The sequence below is a fragment of the Triturus cristatus genome, chromosome 1_1 (assembly GCF_964204655.1).
Source record: "Triturus cristatus chromosome 1_1, aTriCri1.1, whole genome shotgun sequence".
Taxonomy (NCBI): domain Eukaryota; kingdom Metazoa; phylum Chordata; class Amphibia; order Caudata; family Salamandridae; genus Triturus; species Triturus cristatus.
In genome coordinates, this window is record NC_140579.1 from 103,310,072 (window position 1) to 103,334,161 (window position 24,090).

Genomic DNA, 24,090 nt, shown 5'->3' on the forward strand with positions numbered 1-24,090 from the left:
TTGACTTTCTACTTTAACTTTGAGAATGTCTTTTTTCAGTTGCTGGATGTAAGGATCTTACCGGAAAACAATTCTGCAGGAGCGCCGCGGAGTTCAGCGAAGTTGTTGCCAGGTCCCAACCTTCCACCACCACCTAATGCCTCTATCAAACCCTAGAGGGCATAGGTAATAGGGGAAAGAAGGGAAACAAAACAAGGAAGAAGGGGTAAAAGTCCCTGGAGCTGCAGTCTTTGCTTCTTCTGTATATCAGGGGGACTGTGGCCAGTGTATCTGAAAGAGTAAAAAGACAGAGTGAGTATCCAAAGGAAAGGGGAGACTAAGCCTTAATCAACCTGATAGGAATGGAGTCTATTAGTGAATACCTAGCTCCCAAAACATAGATGACTGTGAAGTAGGTTCCGTACAATAGACAGGATAGGCACAGGCACAGAGATAGTAGAGTTGGGGAAAGCGCAAGCTTTGAGGAGTCCCTTCTCGTCTACTAGAGTATGTCCTAAAACACAGAAAAGCAGATAGTGGTGAGATATTACTTATTACCCCCAAAGTCCCAATACCCCGTTACCGGCTTCTCATACAGAAAAAGTCCGTCGCCTGTCGTTGAATTAGGGTCTCAGCAGGTCTGTAAGGAGAGTACTTCACATTAGTCCGTAGTATCCCAGGAAGGGTGATGAAGCGAGTTCCAGGGTCTTTGCGAGAAGAGTTATTGCGCCCGGCCGGCCCACGGGAATGATCCGGTAAGGCGGGCAGAGCGCTCTTTGACCAGCCGTATGTGCTCCAGGGAAATCAGAGGCGGGAGTGGAAGCGCCCGGCCGGCCCACGGGAAGATATCCGGTAAGGCGGGCGGAGCACTCCACAACCCGCATAAGCCTCTAACAAAACAGGGGGTCAGAGGTATGTTCACGATACCTTGCGTGTAGGAAACTACACAACAGGAAAAAACAGGGAAGATTCCCGAAAAAACAGAGCTCTGAAATAATATAGCTGTGAGGAAGGAAGACAGCTATATAACGATTCGTCCGAAGAACTGAGGCCCGAGGTACAGAACGCCAGAAGGCGTAAGTGATTTGAAGTCCGAAACGGAAACAGGAAGTGCAAGAAACGCCTGCGGGGCAACACTAGAACGCGAAGCCTCGAGACCATCGGACGTCAGGCTTTTCTACTGGCCTGACGCTGTCGCGCATGCGCGATAGCTGGTCGCCATGTTGGATCCGATCTCGGCGTCTTGTTCTCGGCAGTCATGACAGTACACTCCCCCCAGAACACCCCCCACAGGTTTGGGCTTGTGAGGGTATCTACTGTGAAACAGACACACCAATCGAGGGGAATGTACTTGACTGGCAGGTTCCCAGGTGCGTTCTTCCACCCCGTAACCTTTCCAATGTATTAAATACTGCAAATGGCATCTACTCCTTCTGGAGTCAATAATGGCTTTCACTTCGTATTCTTCGTCTCCGTTCACTAACACTGGAGCCGGAGTCGTAGGGAGACGAGCGCCAGGTTCCACAGGTTTTAACAGGGATACGTGAAATACTGGGTGCACTTTTACAGTCACCGGAAGCTTCAGTTCCATAGCTACAGGGTTTATCACTCTTGTGATTTTGTATGGTCCAAGGAACTTTGGCTTGAATTTACAAGGACCCCGTAGGGGTATGTATTTGGAGGATAACCATACCTCGTCTCCTGGTTTATACAACGGTTCTGCTTGCCGATGGAGATCAGCCCCTCTTTTGTAGCTGGCCTTAGCTTGGTTTAAATTGGTCTGTGTGAGTTGGTGTATGTTTTGAATGTCCTGAATGAACTCACTGACTGCCGGGGCGGTGCAATCTGATGTAGTGGTAGAGAGAAAGGCTTTAGGATGGAAACCATATGAACAGAAGAAAGGAGTGTACTTGGTGGATGTGTGTTGACTGTTATTGTACGTGAATTCTGCTACCCACACCATCTTATCCCATTCTGTACGTGAGTGTAATGATTGACTTCGTATATACTGTTCAAAACATTGGTTTACCCTCTCAGTCTGACCATCAGTCTGCGGGTGGTGACTAGATGACCGCCTCACGTCAATCTGCAGAAGGGAGCATAGTTTTCTCCAGAACCGGGAAACAAACTGGGTACCCCTATCCGAAATCACCACAGAGGGAAAACCGCGTAATTTAACCACATGCTGTAGGAAAACAGTGGCGAGCTCTGCAGCAGTAGGGAGACCCTTTAGAGGGATGAAATGCACTGTCTTTGTAAACAAGTCCACTACCACCAACAGAGTGTTATTTCCTTTGGAAGTGGGTGGTAATTCTACAATAAAATCAAGAGACAGTGTGCCATGGGAGAGGAGGTGTGGGCAATGGTTGAAGCAACCCTGTGGGATTCGGATGGGATACCTTACTTTGAGCGCACACATGGCATGTCTTTACATAGTGCTCAGCATCCTTTCCTAAAGTTGGCCACCAAAACCACCTCTTTAAAATTTCAATGGTCTTCTTAATCCCAGGATGTCCGGCCAAGGGGTGTGCATAACACCATTCCAACGCTTGTTTTTGCAGTTCTGAGGTTGTCAGAACTATTCCCCCTTGGACGTAAGCAATTCCTGCTTTCAAACTGTGTTCCATAGACTAACAGTTCTTGTCCCTTCACAGTCTGTTGCTCTGTCTTTACCTTCGTGAGGAACTCTTCTTCAGAAGTCCCTCCCACGATCTTGTTCTGAGGGATAATAAGGGGTGGTTCTACCCGTTCTTCTGGAAGGTCAAACCCTAGTCTAGACAATGCATCTGCCTTGCCATTCTTTCTTCCTGCACGGTATTGAATCATGAAATCGTACTCAATAAAGAATTGTGCCCAACGTAACTGTCTCATGGACAAGGCCTTGGCAGATTTTAAGAACTGCAAATTACGGTGGTCCGTATACACGGTCACTATGTGTCTAGCGCCCAGCAAATACTGCCTCCACTCCTCAAAAGCTTTTTTAATTGCCAATAGTTCCTTATCCCCCACAGCATAATTCAATTCCGCTGGTGTTAGTTTGTGGGAAAAAAAGGCCACCGGGTGCAATTCCCCTGTGGTTTTGTCTGCCTGAGATAGCACCCCTCCTACCGCTGCTTGTGAAGCGTCCGCTTCTAACACAAACGGGTAACCAGGATCCGGGTGTCGTAGTACCGGAGCTTGGGTGAACGCCTTCTTCAAAGCGTGGAATGCCTTGTCAGCTTCGTTTGTCCACACAAAGGGAGTCCCCTTCTTTAACAATCTTGTAATAGGCGCCACCAACCCTGAAAAGCCTTTAATGAACCGCCTATAAAAGTTGGCGAAGCCTATGAAGCTTTGAATGTCTTTTACCTTCTGGGGAGCCGGCCATCGATGAATGGCATCCACTTTATGTGGATCCATGCTTAACCCCTGGGGCGAGATGATAAAACCCAAGAAGGGGACCGTTTGCACATGAAATGTACATTTCTCCAGTTTACAATACAAATGATTGTCCTGCAGTCGTTCCAATACCGGTCTCACGTGGAGTATGTGTTCCTGTGGGGACGAGGAGTAAATCAACAAATCATCGATCTATGCTATAACAAATTTGTCTAGCATCTCCTTCAGTACTTCGTTGATGAAAAATTGAAAAGCTGAGGGGGCATTGCAAAGCCCAAAGGGCATTACAAGATATTCAAAAAACCCGTACTTGGTACAAAAAGCAGTCTTCCACTCATCTCCCTCTACAACCCGCACCAAATGGTACGCCCCACGCAAGTCCAATTTCGTAAAGACTTGGGCATCTCTTACTCTATCAAGGAGAGAGGAGATGAGTGGGAGAGGGTACCTGTTCTTGATTGTGATCTTGTTTAAGGCTCTATAGTCTATGCAACAGCGTAGACCACCCTCACGTTTGGGTATAAAGAACAGAGAAGAGGAAGCAGGAGATTTGGAAGGACGAATAAAACCCAGAGCTAACATAGTGTCCAAATATTCCCGTAGGTAGAGATTTTCCTTCTCAGTCAGGGAGTAAACCCTACTGAAAGGTAATTTGGCTCCTGCCTGTAGATCTATTCTACAATCAAATGGTCTGTGAGGGGGTAAAGAAGTGGCCTCTTTTGGGTCAAAGATGGTTCTTAGGTCTTGATACACCTCAGGCAGCACTTCTTTTTCCTCCGTGTCCTTCTCATTAGTAGTCTGACTGGAAGCTAGGGTATGTGCTTTGCAGCACTCCGGTCTAAACTGTAATGTTGCCTTATGCCAGTCAATGAGGGGATTATGGAACCTCAACCAAGGTAGACCCAATAAAATCGGAAACTGAGGAGACTGTATCAGATCGAATTCTATCTGCTCTACGTGATCTGGTTCGAGGAGAACTGTAATGGATTCTGTCTTGTGCGTGATGGGCCCCGATTTTAATACACTCCCATCAATGGTAGTTACGGTCTCTCCGTAACCTTTCTCTTGGGTTTGAATATGATGTTCCTGAGCCCACGCCCTATCCATAAAATTCCCAGAAGCTCCTGAATCAATCATGATTTGAATCTTGGCCTTTCCCCGCTCCCAGAACAGTTCGGCTGGAGCAAAGACATGACCAGAAGAAGTCGTACTCTGGTCGGAAGAAGAGACACTCAAACCAGAATAACCCGGAGTCCTCGTCTCACAGGGCTCCAGGCTTCCTAGTTTTCCGACCTCTTTGTCTGCATGGGCTTGGTAGGACAAGTCTTAAGAAAATGTTCCGCTTTACCGCAATACAGACATAACCGATTTTCACGCCGTCGACGTCTTTCTTCTGGTGTTAACGGTCCTCTCAAGGTACCCATCTGCAAGGGTTCCCCTTCATCTACACCAGGGGTGGGGTCAGGTCTCTTTTCTCTTACGGTGACTACCCAAACATCTGTCTTTCCTCTTTCCCTCTTACGTTCTTGTATGCGATGATCTATCTTGACCACTAAATCAATGAGTTCTTTACATGAGCTGGGAAGATCCACGATCTGGGATAAAGCATCTTTAATCTCATCTCTAAGTCCTCTAATGAACAGAGTGCTGCGTTTCTCCTCCGTCCAACCTGCCTCAACCACCAACCGTTGGAAGGAAGTGATATAGGAAGCAAGATCAGTAGCCCCTTGCTTTAGGGAGAGTAATTCCGTATGCGCAGATTGGGTATGGGTATGTTTGTCGAATAATTTTTTTAATTCCTCTTTGAAAGCCCCATAATCTTGTAACAAAGGGTCGTCCCTTTCAATTAATGGAATCGCCCAATTGGCTGCAGATCCCCCTAAATAAGAAATTACAAAAGCCACCTTCGCTTGGTCAGTGGGAAAACAATGAGCCTTACATGTGAAATGCAGCTGACACTGACTGATGAATGCCGCAAACTTGGATGAATCACCAGAAAACCTTTCGGGTGGAGCAAGAGGGATAGACGGAGGAGTGGTAACATATATTACCTGCGTGGGGTCCCTAGAACTGCCTTCCCCATGTCTCTCCCTCTGTATGGCGTTAACCCGAGTAGCCAATGCCTGAGTCTCTACCTGTAGATTCCCAATCATGTTAGCTAGGTCTGCTAGTGTCACCTGTTGAATGTCCATGGCGCTCAGGCAGAATATACTACTTGGGCTTCGCGTTCTGTAAGGATCTTACCGGAAAACAATTCTGCAGGAGCGCCGCGGAGTTCAGCGAAGTTGTTGCCAGGTCCCGACCTTCCACCACCACCTAATGCCTCTATCAAACCCTAGAGGGCATAGGTAATAGGGGAAAGAAGGGAAACAAAACAAGGAAGGAGGGGTAAAAACCCCTGGAGCTGCAGTCTTTGCTTCTTCTGTATATCAGAGGGACTGTGGACAGTGTATCGCTTCTTCTGTATATCAGGGGGACTGTGGACAGTGTATCTGAAAGAGTACAAAGACAGAGTGAGTATCCAAAGGAAAGGGGAGACTAAGCCTTAATCAACCTGATAGGAATGGAGTCTATTAGTGAATACCTAGCTCCCAAAACATAGACGACTGTGAAGGAGGTTCCGTACAATAGACAGGATAGGCACAGAGATAGTAGAGTTGGGGGAAGCGCAAGCTTTGAGGAGTCCCTTCTCGTCTACTAGAGTATGTCCTAAAACACAGAAAAGCAGATAGTGGTGAGATTATATTACTTATTACCCCCAAAGTCCCAATACCCCGTTACCGGCTTCTCATACAGGAAAAGTCCGTCGCCTGTCGTTGAATGATCCGATGAGGCGGCGGAGCGCTCTTTGACCAGCCGTATGTGCCCCAGGGAAATCGGAGGCGGGAGTGGAAGCGCCCGGCCGGCCCACGGGAAGATATCCGGTAAGGCGGGCGGAGCACTCCACAACCCGCATAAGCCTCTAACAAAACAGGGGGTCAGAGGTATGTTCACGATACCTTGCGTGTAGGAAACTACACAACAGGAAAAAACAGGGAAGATTCCCGAAAAAACAGAGATCTGAAATAATATAGCTGTGAGGAAGGAAGACAGCTATATAACGATTCGTCCGAAGAACTGAGGTCCGAGGTACAGAACGCCAGAAGGCGTAAGTGATTTGAAGTCCGAAACGGAAACAGGAAGTGCAAGACACGCCTGCGGGGCAACACTAGAACGCAAAGCCTCGAGACCATCGGACGTCAGGCTTTTCTACTGGCCTGACGCTGTCGCGCATGCGCGATAGCTGGTCGCCATGTTGGATCCGATCTCGGCGTCTTGTTCTCGGCAGTCATGACACTGGATGACAATGAACCTTTTGAAGTTGAATGCAGATACAGCCGAGGTTCTTTGACTTAGACCTCCTGTTAGTAATCGCTGGCTTCTGGCTCACCCCCATGCCCCTGCTACTATGAGCAAAAATTGAGACATGTGATCATCAATGCTGGTACACTTTACTCTTTTTACGAACTGAAGGAAAATTCTTTATGGTCTCTAAATTGAAAAGGAGATGGTTGATGATTCAAGCAGCTATCTCATCGCCTCTGGATTATAGGAATGCAATCTTGCCTAGATTATCTAATTGTGCAAAATGAACATAGGTTACTATGCAGGGGTTAAAGCACTTTTGGCTACACCGATGTTCCATCACATCCGAGCAGACATCTGTCTTTTGCAGCTCTAGGTTCTATTCCCAGTACACCGATGGTACAAGACTCTGCCCACGTGAGGACAAGGTGAGCGGTGTGCCTATGTGCGGCACATTAAAGCCAGGCCTACTAGGATTGCCAATGCATGTTTCTTTATTCTCCTCTTACCACCCCTCTGCTCCTCTCATTTTGTTGCCCATACTTTCACTGCCTCACTGTCACTCAGTCTCACTCAACTCTTTTCATGAATCACTTTCCTGCTTTTCATGCCGTATTCTGTGCTCCTCCTCTGTCTGCCAGTTCATCTCTTGATCGCGCTTCATTCGGACAAGGTTATTCCTTCTCTTCAGTCATTCCATGACTTGGCTTGCACTCTATCTCTGGTTTTCACTCTTTGCTCCCCAAAGAGAGTGTGCTTCCAGTGAAAGGCAGCTCATAGCCGGACATTTCTCTTGAGTGGCCTTGCTAATGTCTGGATGTTTCCTCCTCCACTCCTGTGGCATTGGGATGGATAGTTAATATTATTATCTTAAATGCATCTCTTTTCCTCAAGCTTGCTTGTTTCACTCACAGCTTTTAACACATATTCACATGAATTAAAGTTAGTAAGTAATTAGCACCTGCTGCAGACCTATCAAACTTATCAGTGCAAGATGTATTTCCAAATCTACAGAGTGAATACCATCGCAGACAGTTCCTTCCACCGGCTTGCTCCTGGCCATTCTAGAGTTTTGCTCAAATTCATTCGCTCTAATCCTTCCCACAACTGCGTGAACTGTAGATCTGTCCAGCGCCAAGAAGCAAAACACAAGCGCTGTGGGAAGGAGTAAAGAAAATTGAAGAGAAGACTAAAATGGACATGGCAGCGGCAGAAATACAAGGCCAAAGGAGGTGGCTGACTGGGCAATGGATGGTTGGGTTAACACATAGTAAATGCTGCTTACATGTAGTAACCTCGGCCTTCTAGGAAGCATAAAGTCAGCGCACCACATGGCCTTCTTTCCAAGTTGGCAGTGGGGGTAGAAAATAAGGTTTAAGTTATGAGGAAACACGGGAGCATGGCAGGAAAGGTGATCGGAATCTTGTTTATGAAAAAGTTAAAAAGTCACTGCATATGAAAGTTCCCACAAAGGTAGAAGGACACGCAGGACTGCCCGCCCTTGGATCTCCGACTCCCACTGCTCTGGAACAATCAAAGACACAGGGGGACACGCGGAGGAGTTGGCAAGGATTCTAATGAAATAATGGAGACAACACACTCCTAAATGGTGGTAAATCGGGCAGAGTAAAGGATTCCAAATGTTGAATACGCTAAATCATTTCTGAAGGACAGGTCGGAGTTCTCCTCAAAATAGAAGGAGGGTTTTGTTCAATTTTGCAGACAGTTAGTCCGATCTGGTGACCCCTGGTTTTATCACCAGGACATCATCTGGTCACTCAGAGGGCTCAATCGAAGCAAACAAATTCTAACAGATACGTAAGCGACAAATCTCAGGTTTTGATGGTATTTGGCGGCCTCCATCTATCTTGATAGAGTGAGCCCTGTCCTTAACATCTGGTTCTTGGTCGCTGTGACCTAAAATGAAGGGTAGGCTGACAGCGGAATAAACCCAGAGGGAGATTATTACATGGACAGGCAGCAAGTAACTCAACCCCTTACGCACAGTAAGTTCAACGCAGCCATGGAATCATGATGCGTTCCCTGGGGAACCATAATCCAAACATGTAACATGACCTTTGATATACAGGGACTGTGCATGAAGTTCATTTCCGGCTTCCTCCAGAATAAGCCTTTTTAAGTTACGGACTGTACCTTTACCATACAGTGTTCTGATTGTTTTGCGCTTTATAAAACGTATATCTTGTGCCATGCCTTGATCTACCTATGCAAGTACCATTATCAATATATGTATTTCTATGGTGCCATAGCTAAAGCAATATTGCTACCTTTGTGGACGCATGAGCCCCACCTCAACAGCTAAAGTTTCGATTATAAACAAAATTTACTAACAAACTTCCACAGTTAAAATAAAGTTATGATTTGGGAAGTATAACCATTAATATTTCCATGAGAAACAACACTGATAAGTGACGTGTTTTTCTAAAGCAAAACCTTACATTTGCTAGTTATTTCTCCCAGGTACACCCTTAATTTGCCTTTAATTTGGCCTGGATGGATTAAGTTATTAGGTAGAGATGGTTGTCGTCCGTGGTTGGACATTTCTGTCCCCTCCATCAGGGTCCTAATTGGCTGCGAAATACAAGTTGCATTATCTAAAGGCCAGGTGGAAACTTGAGTGATGTCATCAATGCAAACACGCAGTGCATGATGGGCATAAATTATAGTTAGGTCATTAAACTAGAACGGTTACATTTGAGTGGTATTGGGGTTTTATAAAGTAAGCTCACGTCTCCCCTTGCAACACTTACCTATAACATCATTTTACCATTGTTTTTTTCCACAGAATATATTGTATTTAGAAACTACATAAGTACACTGAACAGCCAAAATATACGAGCCATGTATAAACAAGCACTGGCATAGCCAATAGGCCTTAGCCTTTGAGACCTTGTAAGTGTTTAGCCATGCAGCACATGATCACCCACCGGGCAGATTATGGATCTGATGCCAGCCGGGATTTTAGGGCAGGATTGAAATCTATTGTAGAGCAGGATTTGGAGAGATTGCAGATAGGAGAAGGAGTAAAGGCAGATAGGGGAAGGAGTAAAGGCAGATAGGGGAAGGAGTAAAGGCCGGAGGCAGACTCGATCTGGATCCAGCAGATTCTGGGACGTCAGAGTCGGCCACGGATTGAAGTGCAGACCAGAGATCTAGTCCAGTCTGGGCATTCGATGCATGCTGTAAGGGACGGGTGCGAGCTGGGGATCCACCGCTGGCCGGGGATCAAGTGAATGTGAGAATCCCATGCAGACTGCTAATAATATGCAGCAGAAATAATCCAGCGCATGCTCGAAGCCTAGTGGGGGTCACAATAGATCGCGAGATCTCGTGCAGCCTGGCCGGCCCACATACACGCATGTCGATCCAGAGTGTCTAGAGCAGCACAGCACCGGCTGATGACGTAGTGTCGGTTTCTGTGGCAACGCACCCGACCCTCTCTTTGAACATAAAACATTTACATAAATAAACTTCGTGAGTTTGAGCTCTGGACGTAACTCGTACACGAGTTCTTTAAACGTAAATTATAGTGGAGAAAGCCGACTTCATGCTGACTTTGTATCCCACGCGCTATAAAATAACACGTTGAGTTTACATGCTGCCATTAAACATTATATTATGAACATTCCTACTTCTTCAATTCAATGTCAATAACATTATTGTAAGTAACTATCCTTAGGTTTTGAAAGCGAATACTTAATTTACTCTTTACAGTCTGTGGAAATAATTGCTTGGCGCACTGTTTAAGATGTCAGACATCCGGCACCCCATTAAGAGTAGGTGAAAAGGTGCATCCTCTTGTTGAAGGATGTTTTCAAGCTTTGGCTGTTTCCAAGCTCTTGCACTTGGACTCCGGGGGTTTCTGAATGTAATATATTGCACTTACACTAACAACAGTGCGCTTAGATTACTGTTATAGTTTGTGTATATAGCTTTAAGTGCATGCACTTTTTTTATGCGCTTGATTAGCATGTACAATGCATTCTAGGTTCTGTATTGGAATTGTTTATGTATGCCTGTGTAATCAGTTACTGGGGAAGCCTTCACCTGGAAGGACATACTGCCGTGCTGTTGGAATAAACTTATCAGAAGGCTATCAGTGTTTGGATCTTAATATTGGCGACGAGCTGGGATACTCTCCTGTCAGTAGCAGCACGGGGACGGAGAGATTGAGAACCTACAAGAGCAAGGATTTTTTTTTTTTGGTCATGTGGTTGTGGAATTACATATTTTATCGTTACCACGGAATTCAAGTAAAGGAAGGAAAAGAAGAAAACCCAGATGGGAGAATTCACGATCATTAAGTTATTTACCGATGGGAGCGACGTTCATTTGTAAAGCGAGAAGTATACGATTTCAAAAGTAAACAAGTTTACCGTGTATCCAAGGAGCCTGGAGCGTGGGCCGTATCCTAGCACCGTGAGGAGGAGGTAACGAAGGAAGGTGCGCGCTCGGGGAGGCTGCGAGGTGTGTCATCTTGACGGGCGTCTTCGTCAAGACGTTCAATGACGTGTGGGGCGCCGTAAGAGGCAACGTTAGGAGGAGCATCAAAGCGTTAGAGCGTAACACGCAGTCAAACGTGCAACGCGCAGTGGAGCCAAGGGTTGCTAAGCAACCAGTACACAAAAGGGTAAACAAGAGCGGCAAGGCGCATAACGAGTAGCGCGATGAAGCAGTTTGGTGCATAAAGAAAGGAAGATCAGCGCTATCAAGTTAAGGTGGGGAACAGATGTGCATATATTTATTTTTTGCCTTTGTCGTTTGGATAACATGGTTATGGAAGTTACATCTACATTATAAACTGTAAAGGGAAAAGATATTTGGTGCTACAATTTTTTTTGAAACTGTGAATTCATCATTTTGCTTTAGTTATTTATTTATTTTTTAAATTTTTAACAGAATTACAGAGCTTAAAGTATTTATACACTCAGTGTAATGGGAGTGTAAGCAAATATTGATACAATTTTTTTTTAGTTGAGTGACTTACTTTCTCGGTGGAAGTCGGAAATATACAGTTGCATTTGAATTTCAGTCCAAAAAGGGAAAAAAGGAACTATCAACATCAGAGAGGAACTGGTTATCGGAACATAAGACACAATGCAGTTTGATCCACCAGCAAAATTCTTACAAAGTAAGGGAGATCCACCATTACCATGGACAAGGTGGAAGGAGGAGTTTCTGACGTACATGAAGGCAATAGACGGAGAACGTATGGGGGCAGAGAGGAAAAAAAGCATCTTATTGCACTGTTTAGGATCAGAAGGACAAGACATTTTCAGAGCTTTACCACAAGTTTTACCACAGTTAGGGGAAGAAAATTTGAATGTGTATAACGAAGCTTTACAAAGACTGGAAAAGCGTTTTAAGCCAACCACCAGCATTGCTTTGAACAGATTTAAATTTTATACTAGGGCACAGAAGGAGGATGAATCGTTTGATGATTTTTTAACCTCTTTGAGATCTTTATGTGTTCATTGCAAGTTCTGAGTGATGGCTGATGAGATGATTAGGGACCAAATTATTGTGCATGTGAGGAACAAAAAAATACAAGAGAACTTGTGGGTTTTGGGTGATCCTTGTTTATCTGAAGCTATAGCTAATGCAAAAGCTGTAGAACAGTCTGAAAGTTGGATGCAAACAGTTAGACAAAATACTAAGAAGAATGAAACTGTAGAGGAGGTATGTGCTATAAAGAATCATACATAGAATTATACTCAGGTGCGAAGTAGCAAACCAGACGCTGTCCAAAAAAGGGTTTTTAGCAACAGGTATAGTGGTAGTAATACATTTAGAAGTAATGGGAATTTTGGAGGTCAGTGTGTGTGTTTCAGATGTGGGAGTAAAACGCACATAGTGTCTTTTACAGGTTGTCCTGCTATTAACAGAGAACGCAGGAAATGTGGAAGGTTTGGTCATTTTAGCAGTGTTTGCAGAGAGAATAGAAGGAATAATTCGTCAAATTCTATTCCTAGGACAGTATCGACACTCAGTGGAAATGAAGTGAGTCACAGTGATGTCGAAAGTGAAGGAACTTTAGATAGTGCTGAGTGTGAGAGAGGTTTTGTAGTGTCCATTATGGGCAGAAATGTAAGTGAGGGGGAGTTATTGGAGTCTCCTAAATGTACGGTGGAAGTGTTACACGTGCAATTACAACTCATGGCTGATTCAGGATCACCATGGACGATAATTTCAAAAGAATATTTTGAAGAAAAACTAAAAGAAGTGAGTAAAGGCATGAAACTACATGCCAGTGACGTGATTGCAGAAAGCTTTGATGGAACAAGGATCGATATGGAAGGGTATTTCAGTGTCACGTTATATTTTAAAGGAAGGGGTGCAGAAATAAAATTGTACATCGCTGTTAAGGGAGTTAATGTTCTAGGATGGCGTGATCAGTGGAAACTGGGTATCATGTTAAATCCACGAGCTTTAGATCCGGTTATGTTAGGGGATTGTTTCCAAAAAGGAGAGGTGGCGGTTTTAGATCCTGATGGCAAAGTGAAGAACTTGATCAACAAGTTCAGGAATGTGTTCAGTGATGGTTTGGGAAGACTCAAGGATTTTGAACATAAGATTATACTAAAAGAGAATGCGCGACCAGTTATACAAAAGTTGAGAGGTGTACCTATAAATGTGCGGGATGAACTCAGAGATATGTTAAAAGAGCTTACCAGTGAAGGTATTATCGAGGAAATTGAGTCGTCTGAATGGGTTTCACCCATAGTTTTGGTACGCAAGGCAGATAAAAATTTGAGGGTGTGTGTGGACCTAAGGGCTTTAACCTCTTCAGTGCCCCGCCCTTTCCCCGCCCTGTGCCGGGCGTTGCATTAGCGGGCGGGGTTCATGACGAGATAGTCTTGTCATGGGCACAGCGCAACCGCGCTCCATGACGAGACCATCTCGCCATGGGCACTGAAGTGGTTAAACTCGAATATTGTAATTGACTGCCATCGTCTTCCCAACATCAATGAGGTCGTGTCAATGTTGGAAGGGGCAAAAGTGTTCTCAACATTAGATCTTAGGTCTGCGTACCATCAGATCAGTTTAGCTGAAGAGTCTAAAAATTTGACAGCTTTCATAACTCCTCAGGGTTTGTATCGCTACACAAGGATGCCTTTTGGTTTGGCATCTGCCGCTTCCGTATTTCAAAGAGTTATGTTTAGAGTGTTTAGAGATATTGATCATTATGTTAAATGTTTTCAAGACGACATTTTAGTTTTTTCTAAGAACGAAGAAGAACATGATGTACACCTCAAAGAGGTTTGTGGCAGGTTAGAAAAGAATGGCCTTACTCTCAAAGAAAACAAGTGTAAGTTGTACAGGAAGTCTGTAGAGTATTTGGGACACACTGTCAGGTGATGGTGTTGTTCCAAAGCAATCTAACGTTGATGCCATCATTAATGCCCCAGCTCCTACAAACAAAGAACAATTGTTGAGCTTTGCGGGGATGTGTGAGTACTATAGTAAATTTGTAGATAAATTTGCATCAAAAATGGAACCTTTGAGAGAGTTACTAAGAAAAAATACAAATTATATGTGGAGTAGCAGTCAACAGAAGGCTTTTGAAAACATAAAACATGATATAGTTCGCGCTCCCACTTTGAAACCGTTTTGTTTAAGAAAAGACTGCATCATCACAGTGGATGCAAGTCTTTATGGAGTTGGGGGGGTTTTGTCACAGAAACATGGTAGGGAAGAGTGGAACGTGGCCTTTGCTTCAAGAACGTTAAACGAGACAGAGAGGAAATACGCTGTGATCGAAAGGGAATTACTTGCTTGTGTCTGGGCCATTGAGCATTTCAAGCCGTATGTATGGGGTAGCAAGTTCACGTTAAGAACCGATCACAAGCCTTTAGTTAGCATCCTGTCATCCGGTGGAGGATGGAATTCTACTGCTAGGATTGCTAGACTTTCGTCTAGACTTCAAGAGTATAATTTTAAAACGGAATATGTACCTGGGAAGAAAAACGTTACAGCTGATTGTCTTTCAAGATTACCATGTGTCCAAAATGGTGTGCATGTTGTTAAAGAAAAAGATTTTGTGCTCAACATTAGTGACATTATGCCTGAACAGTTTCAGGAGATTACTGAGACATTGTGGGATGAATGTGTTAAAAAGGATAAGGATTGGTTAGAAATTAAAAAATATGTTATGGAAGGATGGCCAAGGAAACATCAGATTAGACCTGAGTTGTTACCGTTGTTTAAGGTTGCGGGAGAATTGGAATTTGAAGGAGAGTTTCTTTTTAAGAGCTGTAAATGTATACCCCCTAAAAGGTATGCAAGATGTCATTCTTAAAATAGCTCATAAAACACATCCTGGAATTTCCTCCATGAAACGTCAAGTTAGAAAAAAATTTTGGTGGCCAGGAGTCGACAAATTTATTGATCGTGTAGTCAGGGAGTGGCCAGAAGAACCATGGCAGAAGTTAGCGTTTGATATTTCTGGCCCTTTTAACATGCTTCCAGAGAAGTTTAAATTTGCTTTGGTTTTGGTGGATTACCATTCCAAGTGGCCAGAAGTAAAGTTTGTTAATAAAATTACAACTGATGTAGTTTTAAGTTTTTTAAGAGAAGTTTTTGCACGAGAAGGTTGTCCATCGTATCTGGTAACTGACAACGGCGTGCAATTTACATCTTCGGAGATGAAGAATCTTGTGAAAGAATGTGGAATTAGGCATGCGTTCACTTCTCTTTATGGGCCACACGAAAATGGTCAGGTGGAAAGGTTTAACAGAGTTTTGAAGGATTACATTGTTGAGTATGTGAAATGTGGTGGGGAATGGTTGAGTAGAGTTAGAGAAAAGTTATGGTACTATAGAATCACTCCTCATACCACGACTGAGGTTAGCCCGTTCAAGTTGTTAAAAGGAAGAGAACCAGCATCTAAGATTTGTCCCTGGTGGTTTCGAGAAAAGTGTATCAAAAAGGGTTTCAGGAGTGAGTGTGTTAAGGATATAGCTTATAAAGTAAAGAACAAACAACAAAATACTTGTAAGTGGTTTGATAAAAAGTGGAAAACTCGTTTACCATCTTTCAGAGTTGGTGATTGGGTTAGAATCTTAAAACCTGGTTTAATCAGTAAAGGAGCTAATAGATTTGGAAAACCCATTCAGATTAAAAGAGTTTTTAGGAACTCTGTTGCCACTCAAGATGGCAAGGTTTGGAATGTTAGGAGGGTAGCAAAGTGTCCTGTCAACATGCGAAGTGTTTTTCCTGCAAACCTGTCTAAAGGGACAGACCACTGTCATGATAACAAAGGTTGTTTGTCTGATGATTCAAGAGTGTTGGATGAAAATATTTCTGCTGGTTACAAAACCAGATGTTCCAACCGTGTCAAGTATTTTCCTAAAAAATTGAATGATTATGTCTAGTTGTATTTTTTTTTTTTTTTCAGTTTTTTTTAAATTTTATTTTATTTACCTTTCTGCTTTCTCTTAATGTGTTATAGTTTGTGTATATAGCTTTAAGTGGATGCGCTTTGTTTGGGTGGCATGCGCTTGATTAGCATGTACAATGCATTCTAGGTTCTGTATTAGAATTGTTTATGTATGCCTGTGTAATCAGTTACTGGGGAAGCCTTCACCTGGAAGGACATACTGCCGTGCTGTTAGAATAAACTTATCAGAAGGCTATCAGTGTTTGGATCTTAATAATTACTATTTCTTTTTTATGTAGTCTGGAGCTCTGAGTCGCTGTAGAAACCTGGACGGGGTGTCTGGATCGAATACTGTGCCCCCCAAAACACCATGAATGCAGTCGTCATATGCAAATATTTTCAAAGCACACATTATTTTAATTCTTAAATAAATTATTTCTCAGCTGTCCACTTGCTGATTTGTTCAAATGTAAGATGTGAAGTGTGACGATAAGAATCAGAATAATAAAGCACACATTCATGTTTTACACAGCACTTCATATCAGAGGTACTGTTTGTAAGCGCCCTCAAGGAAAGGTCTTAGTATTGCCCAGATTAAAGACACTTTATTTCCTACAGTGGGAAGGACGGAAGACAGAGTCTAAAGTATCAGACTTGTGATCTGCATGTTATGGCAGCTGAGGTTTAACTCACTGATCCATGGAGCTGCATTACAAGGCAGGCAGCATATTGGCACCAAATAAAATGCCACCGCAATAGAAGAACCCGTGGTTAGGTGGCGCGTGGCACCCGCTGGGAGATCTGCATCTCTTGTTCTGTCACCTACACAAGGCCTTCAGCTGTAGACATTGCACAAAGTTACTACAAATGTGGCGCGCTGTGTTTGACCTGCGCCTCTCTCTCTCTCTCTCTCTCTCTCTCTCTCTCTCATGTCACCGGGTAATATATGAGCCGAGGTGTGGAGCTTTGCAAGCTAAACACAATACCTGCCGAGAAATATGGACTTTTCAGAGTATATGCCTCGCAGGGCGTGGGGATGACGGAGGAAGGGATTATCCACCTTGTGTGCGATTGCCCACGTGGACTCCCTACCCCCACAACATGCATCGACCATGCATGACCGACATGTGTCGAAGTCTGAAATCCCAGGTGTTTATTTACAGTCACATTACGAGACTCCTTGAAGTGCGGCCAGTATCTGTCGCCCGCCCGGACAGGACACTCTGCCTCGGCCATGTTCCCCGGGGGCCTGCAGGCGCCTGGCTGCTCTCGGAGACAGGTGGGCAGCCATGACATACACCAGTGCCCCATTCTGGTCACGGCCTCCCGTGGTGCTAGGCTAGTTTCAGCATGATGGCCAGGGATGGTTCAATAACTCAATGATGAGGGCAATTATAAAGTGAACATGTCGCTAAATGTGCTGCGGAAAGAAGCGCACCGATAGAGCTCTTTCCAATGACCCACAGCTGAGCCAGACAGGTACCATCTCCGCATCTGAATTACACGATGTAACGAGGCTGCAAACTTTCACGAAAGTGAAAGCTTTTAAGACAAGCCCGGGAGTGGTGCGCACGCGTTGCTGTAAAAAGCTAGGCCAGCGCGAGCACCATCTGTTTCCAATTACCGCCAACGCGATAATTGGAGACAGATAAGATTGAAGCTCGCGCCCGAGGACCCTAGGCCATCGAACAAACAAGGCGGGACAATCACCCACCTTGCACCAATTGCGTGCTGTGTTTTTACAAAAGACACATGCACAGGCCAATTGTGGGCTAAGAAAAAAAAAACACACGCACCAGCGTATGTTCAGAGCTCAAAAGCCCTTACTTAATGCCTCGCAGAGCAGCGCATGCGTGCTGGCTCAGGCAAGACTGATAGATAGAGTTGATGAGAGGTGCACATCTAGAGCAACTGGTGAGTGGAGCAACTCACATAGCTTGCCACACTTTAGATGGCATGTTTTCAAACAATTTGTGCATATCTATTTTAAATATCCTTCCTCTGGCATGGTCAGACCACCTGGCGTTCATTAGTGAGATTATCTTGCCTGACCGCGTGGCCTTAAAACCTCTGAAAAAAAACTCAGCGACCAGATCATGGAATAAGATAGACTCAAGGGAACTACAGCAACATCTTACATTAACCCTACCACCAGTACCAAGAAATATGGACGAGGCTACTAATGTATATACAAATTGGCTAGCAGCTGCAGGGAATAAATTTGCACCTTTGAAATGTCTCTGTCTTACCAGACAACAACCCTCCGTTCCCTGGTACTCTTCTGAACTTAGAGATCAGAAACTTGCGTGTAAGCATTTGGAAAGAAAGTGGAGGGTGGGCTACAAGGAAAAGGACAGAATGGTCTATAAAACTAGCTTATAAACATTTGCTGCAAAAAACAAAACAAAACTATTTTACTGATAAAATTAACTCAGCAAAAAACTATTCTAAAGAGCTTTTTAAAATAGTGAAAACTCTAGCTCATCCATGTTCCCCGACTTTTTTAGCTAGTCAAGAGCTGTGTAATAAGATCGCTAAATGCTGTTTTGAGAAGGTAAATAACATCTTTGTTACCTTCTCTGATTCGACCTGTGAAAACACTCAGAGTCCAGCAACTTCTCACACAGGAACTAAGATCAATAGCCCACTTCTACTTAACTTTGCCCCTCTAACAGAACTAGATATAACTAACCTATTATTGAAAATAAAGTCAGGCTCTCCTTTCGAGCCATGCCCAAGTACAGTAATTATGTTAGCGGTAGAACCAGTCTCAAGAATACTGACTTCCATCTTTAACACTATGTATTCAGATGGATACTTTCCAAGAGACTGGAAGCATGCTTCAATTTTGCCACTACTGAAGAAACCTAATTTGGATGCCAATGACCCCAATAATTTTAGACCAATATCTAGAATCCCAATCCCGGTGAAGGTCATTGAGAGGAATATTAATGCCCACCTAAATAAGTTTCTGCAAGACTCACAAGCCTTGGACCCAACTCAGTTCGGATTTAGAGGGGGCCACAGCACTGAAACCATGCTTTTAAAATCCACCGAAGAGATTAGGAATATTTTGGACCAAGGAGGGAATGCCGCCCTGATCTTGTTGGATACTTCAGCGGCATTCGATACCGTCCACCACGGTATACTGATGGAACGTCTACAGGAAGTAGGAGTCAAGGGCTCTGCCTGGAAACTTCTTAAATCTTTTTTGACAGATAGAGTACAAACCGTAGCCTTGGATGAGTTTGAAGCTGAATCATTTTCTCTGCCTTGTGGTGTTCCCCAGGGATCATCATTAAGCCCGACCCTTTTTAATGTTTATGTTTCCTCACTGGCTCCGCTTGTTGAATCATTTGGGTTTACATTAACCTCATATGCTGATGATACCCAAATAGTGGTTACCCAAATAGTGGTTAAACTATTTCCAGGCGGCTCTGTGAATACTTCATTAAGGTTACAAAATTGTATGAGCGCCGTGGGAGGCTGGATGGCAAAAAACTGTCTAGAGCTCAACTCTAGTAAAACGGAGGTGGTTCTTTTCGGCAATAATCCTAATCTATGGACACCAGTCTGCTGGCCGGTAGATCTTGGCCAGCTCCCCACGCCAGTAGGGAAAGTTAAAAATGTGGGAGTGTGGTTAGATGCCAAACTGAGCTGCAGGGACCAGGTAAATAAAGTTGTCTCCGCTACCACCTACATCCTTGTATATAGAAAGACATTAAAAACCTTGGTCTTCACTAACTGATCCTCCGTGTTCCCCCCTTTGACTCGGTCCCTCTTTGGGCCTTCTCCAAGCGCTAGGACACCTTTTGGTAACAGTTGCGCTCTATAAATGGCTGTAACATAACATAACATAACACCTACCACAGCCAATGGTGTGTCTGCACCGGGTTCCGTGCTTACATATGAGGCTCTTGGTTGATTGTGACTGCTGGCGAAATCGGACTTTCCAAATAGATCACTCACAGGAGTTATGCCAATTACGCCAATTGTGCATAACCTGGCTGCCCCACTATAATGCCAATACACATGCCAAGTGTAACTAAATGCTATTGCAGGCACCCTGCTAGCACACCCCTCCTCCTCCTGGTTGCAAGTCCCATGCTGCGCTGACCCATGCAGTTAAGCACTGTTCATTCTCATCCTTCACTGGCAACAGCTGGGCATGGACTGCAGTGCAGCCACTTGACAAAATCGTGATGGCTTCAGAAGCCAGGCTTAAGACCTTCCTTGCGTTCGCCACACGGAGTGCCCTCTGCCTCCTCTTCTTTTGTTGCCTATCTTTCTGTACTGCTGTGACAACAACCTGCTGGCTTGCCATGAGCCGCTTCGGATCCTTTCTGCCACGTACCCACAGGGTGTCATCCCCAGCACCCATCTCATGAACCAGTCCTGGGTATGGATGTCTCCTTCTGCTCTGGCTAGCTCAACCACCGCAAACACAAAGAGACGATGGACAGAGCGCTGAAACTTCAGACACTCACCCCAGTCACTATTGGATCAGGGTTGAAGCCACTTCTGTTCTTCTGCTCACTCCGCCACCCCAGTTCAGATTCAGCCATATGCAAATCAGTCTTGACCCTGTGCCTCATGGGAACAGTCCAGCCCGAACTGCCAGGCCAGATCCTCCCTGGACAAGAAACAAGCATCCTGGGACCAGTTTCAGGGTCTCACCCCTCATCAGGCAGGCTAGCTTGAATCCAGGTGGGAGGCTCTGAAGCTCGCAGTGTGCCTCCTCTTCTGCACTTCCTCGCAGGCTTCCATACCCTAGTGATCAGGCAGTGTAAGTATGAGATCAATCGTGCTATGTGATTGCAATGGCGAGCTCCTGGAATCGCGGTGTACAGCGGCTCGCAGTTTTAGGGGTAGTTTTGCTCCCAAGACGAGATGCCTCCGGTCACGTCTCTGGTGCTGCTGAGTCGCTGTCATGATCGCCTTCTTTTTCTTGAGGGATTCTAGATGCCAGCCCTACTGTTCTTTGGCATTATGTCTTTCCTTGACGCATCCTCCAGGTGCGCTTCCTTCTCTCCAGTCAGTTGCTGCCCCTTGTGTGCCCCCGCAGCGGTCGCTCACAGCGCCTTGGTGTTCCTTGCTCCCAGTTTGTCACCAGTCGTCCTCTGCTGAAGTTTGCTGACAGTGCCCCAACCAACATCTTTTTGTTCCCGAAATGCCTGGGCCTCAATTATTCAGTCCTTTGACCGGCTGGCTGGCCCAGACCCGCTTCCAATGCTGCCAACCAATATGGTGGGCTTAATTACATGCCCTTCAGCCTGCGATGGACTTCATGGCACCTACTGCTTCCCGCCCTGAAAGGTCTCCCTCTCCTAAAAGTCTGGCCGTCACCAGTAAGTGGGGGTGGGAGAGGGTCCAGCACCTCAAGCACCAACTCTGCTGCCTGCACAACAGTGTGGCACTGGCCTGGGCCCTCCAGTGAATTAGAATCAGTCTCCATATGGCAGACAGTCCCAGCAAGGCCTGTGCCCCTTCTAACCTTCGTGTTGTGCAACATTTCTGTACATTCATTTGGACAATTGGTTGATTCATTGTCTCTGTATAATGTGTATTTGACATAAAACACTGACACCCTACACTGGGATGAAAAACAAGCACTATAAAAACAATAGTAAGTGATATTTACATTGATTGTGTAACTTCTCCCAAAAACAGATCTAGATATGTATGCACAGCTCTTGGTACACAGGTAGATGAGACGAGCCTCCAAAGCATAGTTTCTCTTACGCACATGAAGTGACAATAGGCCAGAGTGCCTTTGCTTCTCTCCATTACACTGGCACCCCGGGATCAGTCTATGGACTTGCCCGGTTCTAGAGGGTGGGCCAGGACCTACCAAGATAGCCCCGTGGCCAATTCACAAAATAAGCAACAACAAAAAGATAGAAATAAAAATTAAATAAAAATAGAAAAAAAAGCCTTTCCTCTGCTCTTTTTCTTAATGAAAGATATATAAAATATTACAGGCCTGGAGGCTCGCAATGAAAACAACTGCGCAACGGTAATCTATAACGCCTAATCCTTTGGCTACTTCAAGTGCCAGGGAACAGCCACAACCACTCACACACACACAACCACACCCAACCACAACCATACACACAACCACACAACACCACACACACAACCACACACACAAACACACCACAACACCACAAACACAACCACTCACACACACACAACCACACCCAACCACACAACACCACACACACACACACAACCACCCACAACCACACACACAAACACACACACACCCACACCCAACCACAACCACACAACACCACACACACAACCACACCCACACACAACCACCCACACAAACACACACACACCACAACCACACAAACCACAACACCACAAATACAACCACTCACACAACCACAAACACCAACACAACCACACACACAAAACCACAAACACAACCACTCACACGACCACACACAAAACCACAAACACAACCACACACACACAACCACACAACCACACACACAACCACACACAACCACACAAACCCACAAACAACCACAACTACTCACATACACAAACACACACACCCACACCCAAGACCACAAGCACACACAATCATAAACACACAACTACAATCACACACAGAACCACACACAGAACAGTTGCATAACTAAATACTTATAAGGTCCCAAAAGCGAGACCTATTGGCTATGCCAATGCTTGTTTTTCAAAGTTATTCTCAATGCTTCCTCTTGTTGGGGGCACGCACCCTACGTCGATATTGACACATACTACGAGGACAGCATACTATGCTTCACTAATCACCATCACAACAAAATCTGTCATGCTTGAATGAACACAAAAACCCCCAGGGCTACCTCTCTCAGGATTCACTCTGTTTGACTGGCACAAATAACCAGGGATACATGTGCCCAAATCCTAGTCCTAAAGACCCCCTCCCCCCACCCCTTACCTGGGTGAAGGCTGCCCACCCGTGGCAGGTGCACAGAGCGAAAATCAGACCGAGGAAGAGGGGCGTCAGTGGCAGCCGGTGGGGGCTTAGGGCGCGCACTAGGGGGTTCTCGAGTTCTCTGCAGCTGGTGACACACAAGCTCCGGGGGCACAGCGAAGCCCCTCGGTCCCCTCCGAATTCCATGTCGCTCTTCAAGTGAGCCCTGGCTGCAAGAGCTGTGACACCGCTGGTGGGAGACTTCTGCTCTCTGTCTCCTCCCCACCTCCATCCCTGGCCTGGGTCAGCTGATCTGCACGCGGAAGTGCCTGGCACCCTACCTCCGTGCAAACAGGCGGCCAGCTTGTAGATGCTACTGCTGCCTGCAGGGGGAGCAGGGAAATAAGGGTCCCTTTAGACCTCATTTACAAACAAGCATTTGCAATGCAATAGGTCTCGCATTTACGCGAGTTTGAGCTACTGACATTGCAAATGGCAATGCCTTTTATTCTTGTTTTTGAAACAGGAATAAAAGGCAGTCATTTGTAATGTCAATAGCTCAAACTCGCATAAATGCGAGACCTATTGCATTGCAAATGCTAACGGCTGTCCTGCAGTTCCCCCGGGGCGCAAGCAGGCATCCACTTCTGTGAGGACGGCTGATGTGAGCAAAATGACAGAAGTGGATGCCTGCTTGTGCCCCGGGGGACGGACATAAAAAACAAGCATTTACAATGCAATGGTCTCGGCAATATTATAGGTAGAGCTATTGGTATTGCTAATTATTTTTTTTATCATTTTTGTATCCCTAAATAAATGGCATTGTCATTTCTATTGGCATTACCTTTTTTTTGCATATGTGATACCTATTGCATTAGCAGAGAGAGAGTGAGGTATTGAAATAGAGAGTGAGGTATTGAAATAGAGAGTGAGGTATTGAAATAGAGCGTGAGGTATTGAAATAGAGAGTGAGGTATTGAAATAGAGAGCGAGGTAGATAGAGAGCGAGGTAGATAGAGAGCGAGGTAGATAGAGAGCGAGGTAGTGAGATAGAGAGCGA

The 24,090-nt window shown here is 45.0% G+C and overlaps 1 protein-coding gene across 1 annotated transcript in view; it reads right to left on the reverse strand.

The window, feature by feature from the left end:
* LOC146869641 (sialidase-1-like) overlaps nucleotides 1-23,368 on the reverse strand; it is a 121,107-nt gene extending 97,739 nt beyond the window's left edge. The window contains exon 1 of the mRNA XM_085609010.1: nucleotides 23,055-23,368. Within this exon, the coding sequence (XP_085465136.1) occupies nucleotides 23,055-23,237 (183 nt within the window). The 5' untranslated portion in view covers nucleotides 23,238-23,368. The remainder of the gene's footprint in view (nucleotides 1-23,054) is intronic.
* Nucleotides 23,369-24,090: the final 722 nt, after the last annotated feature.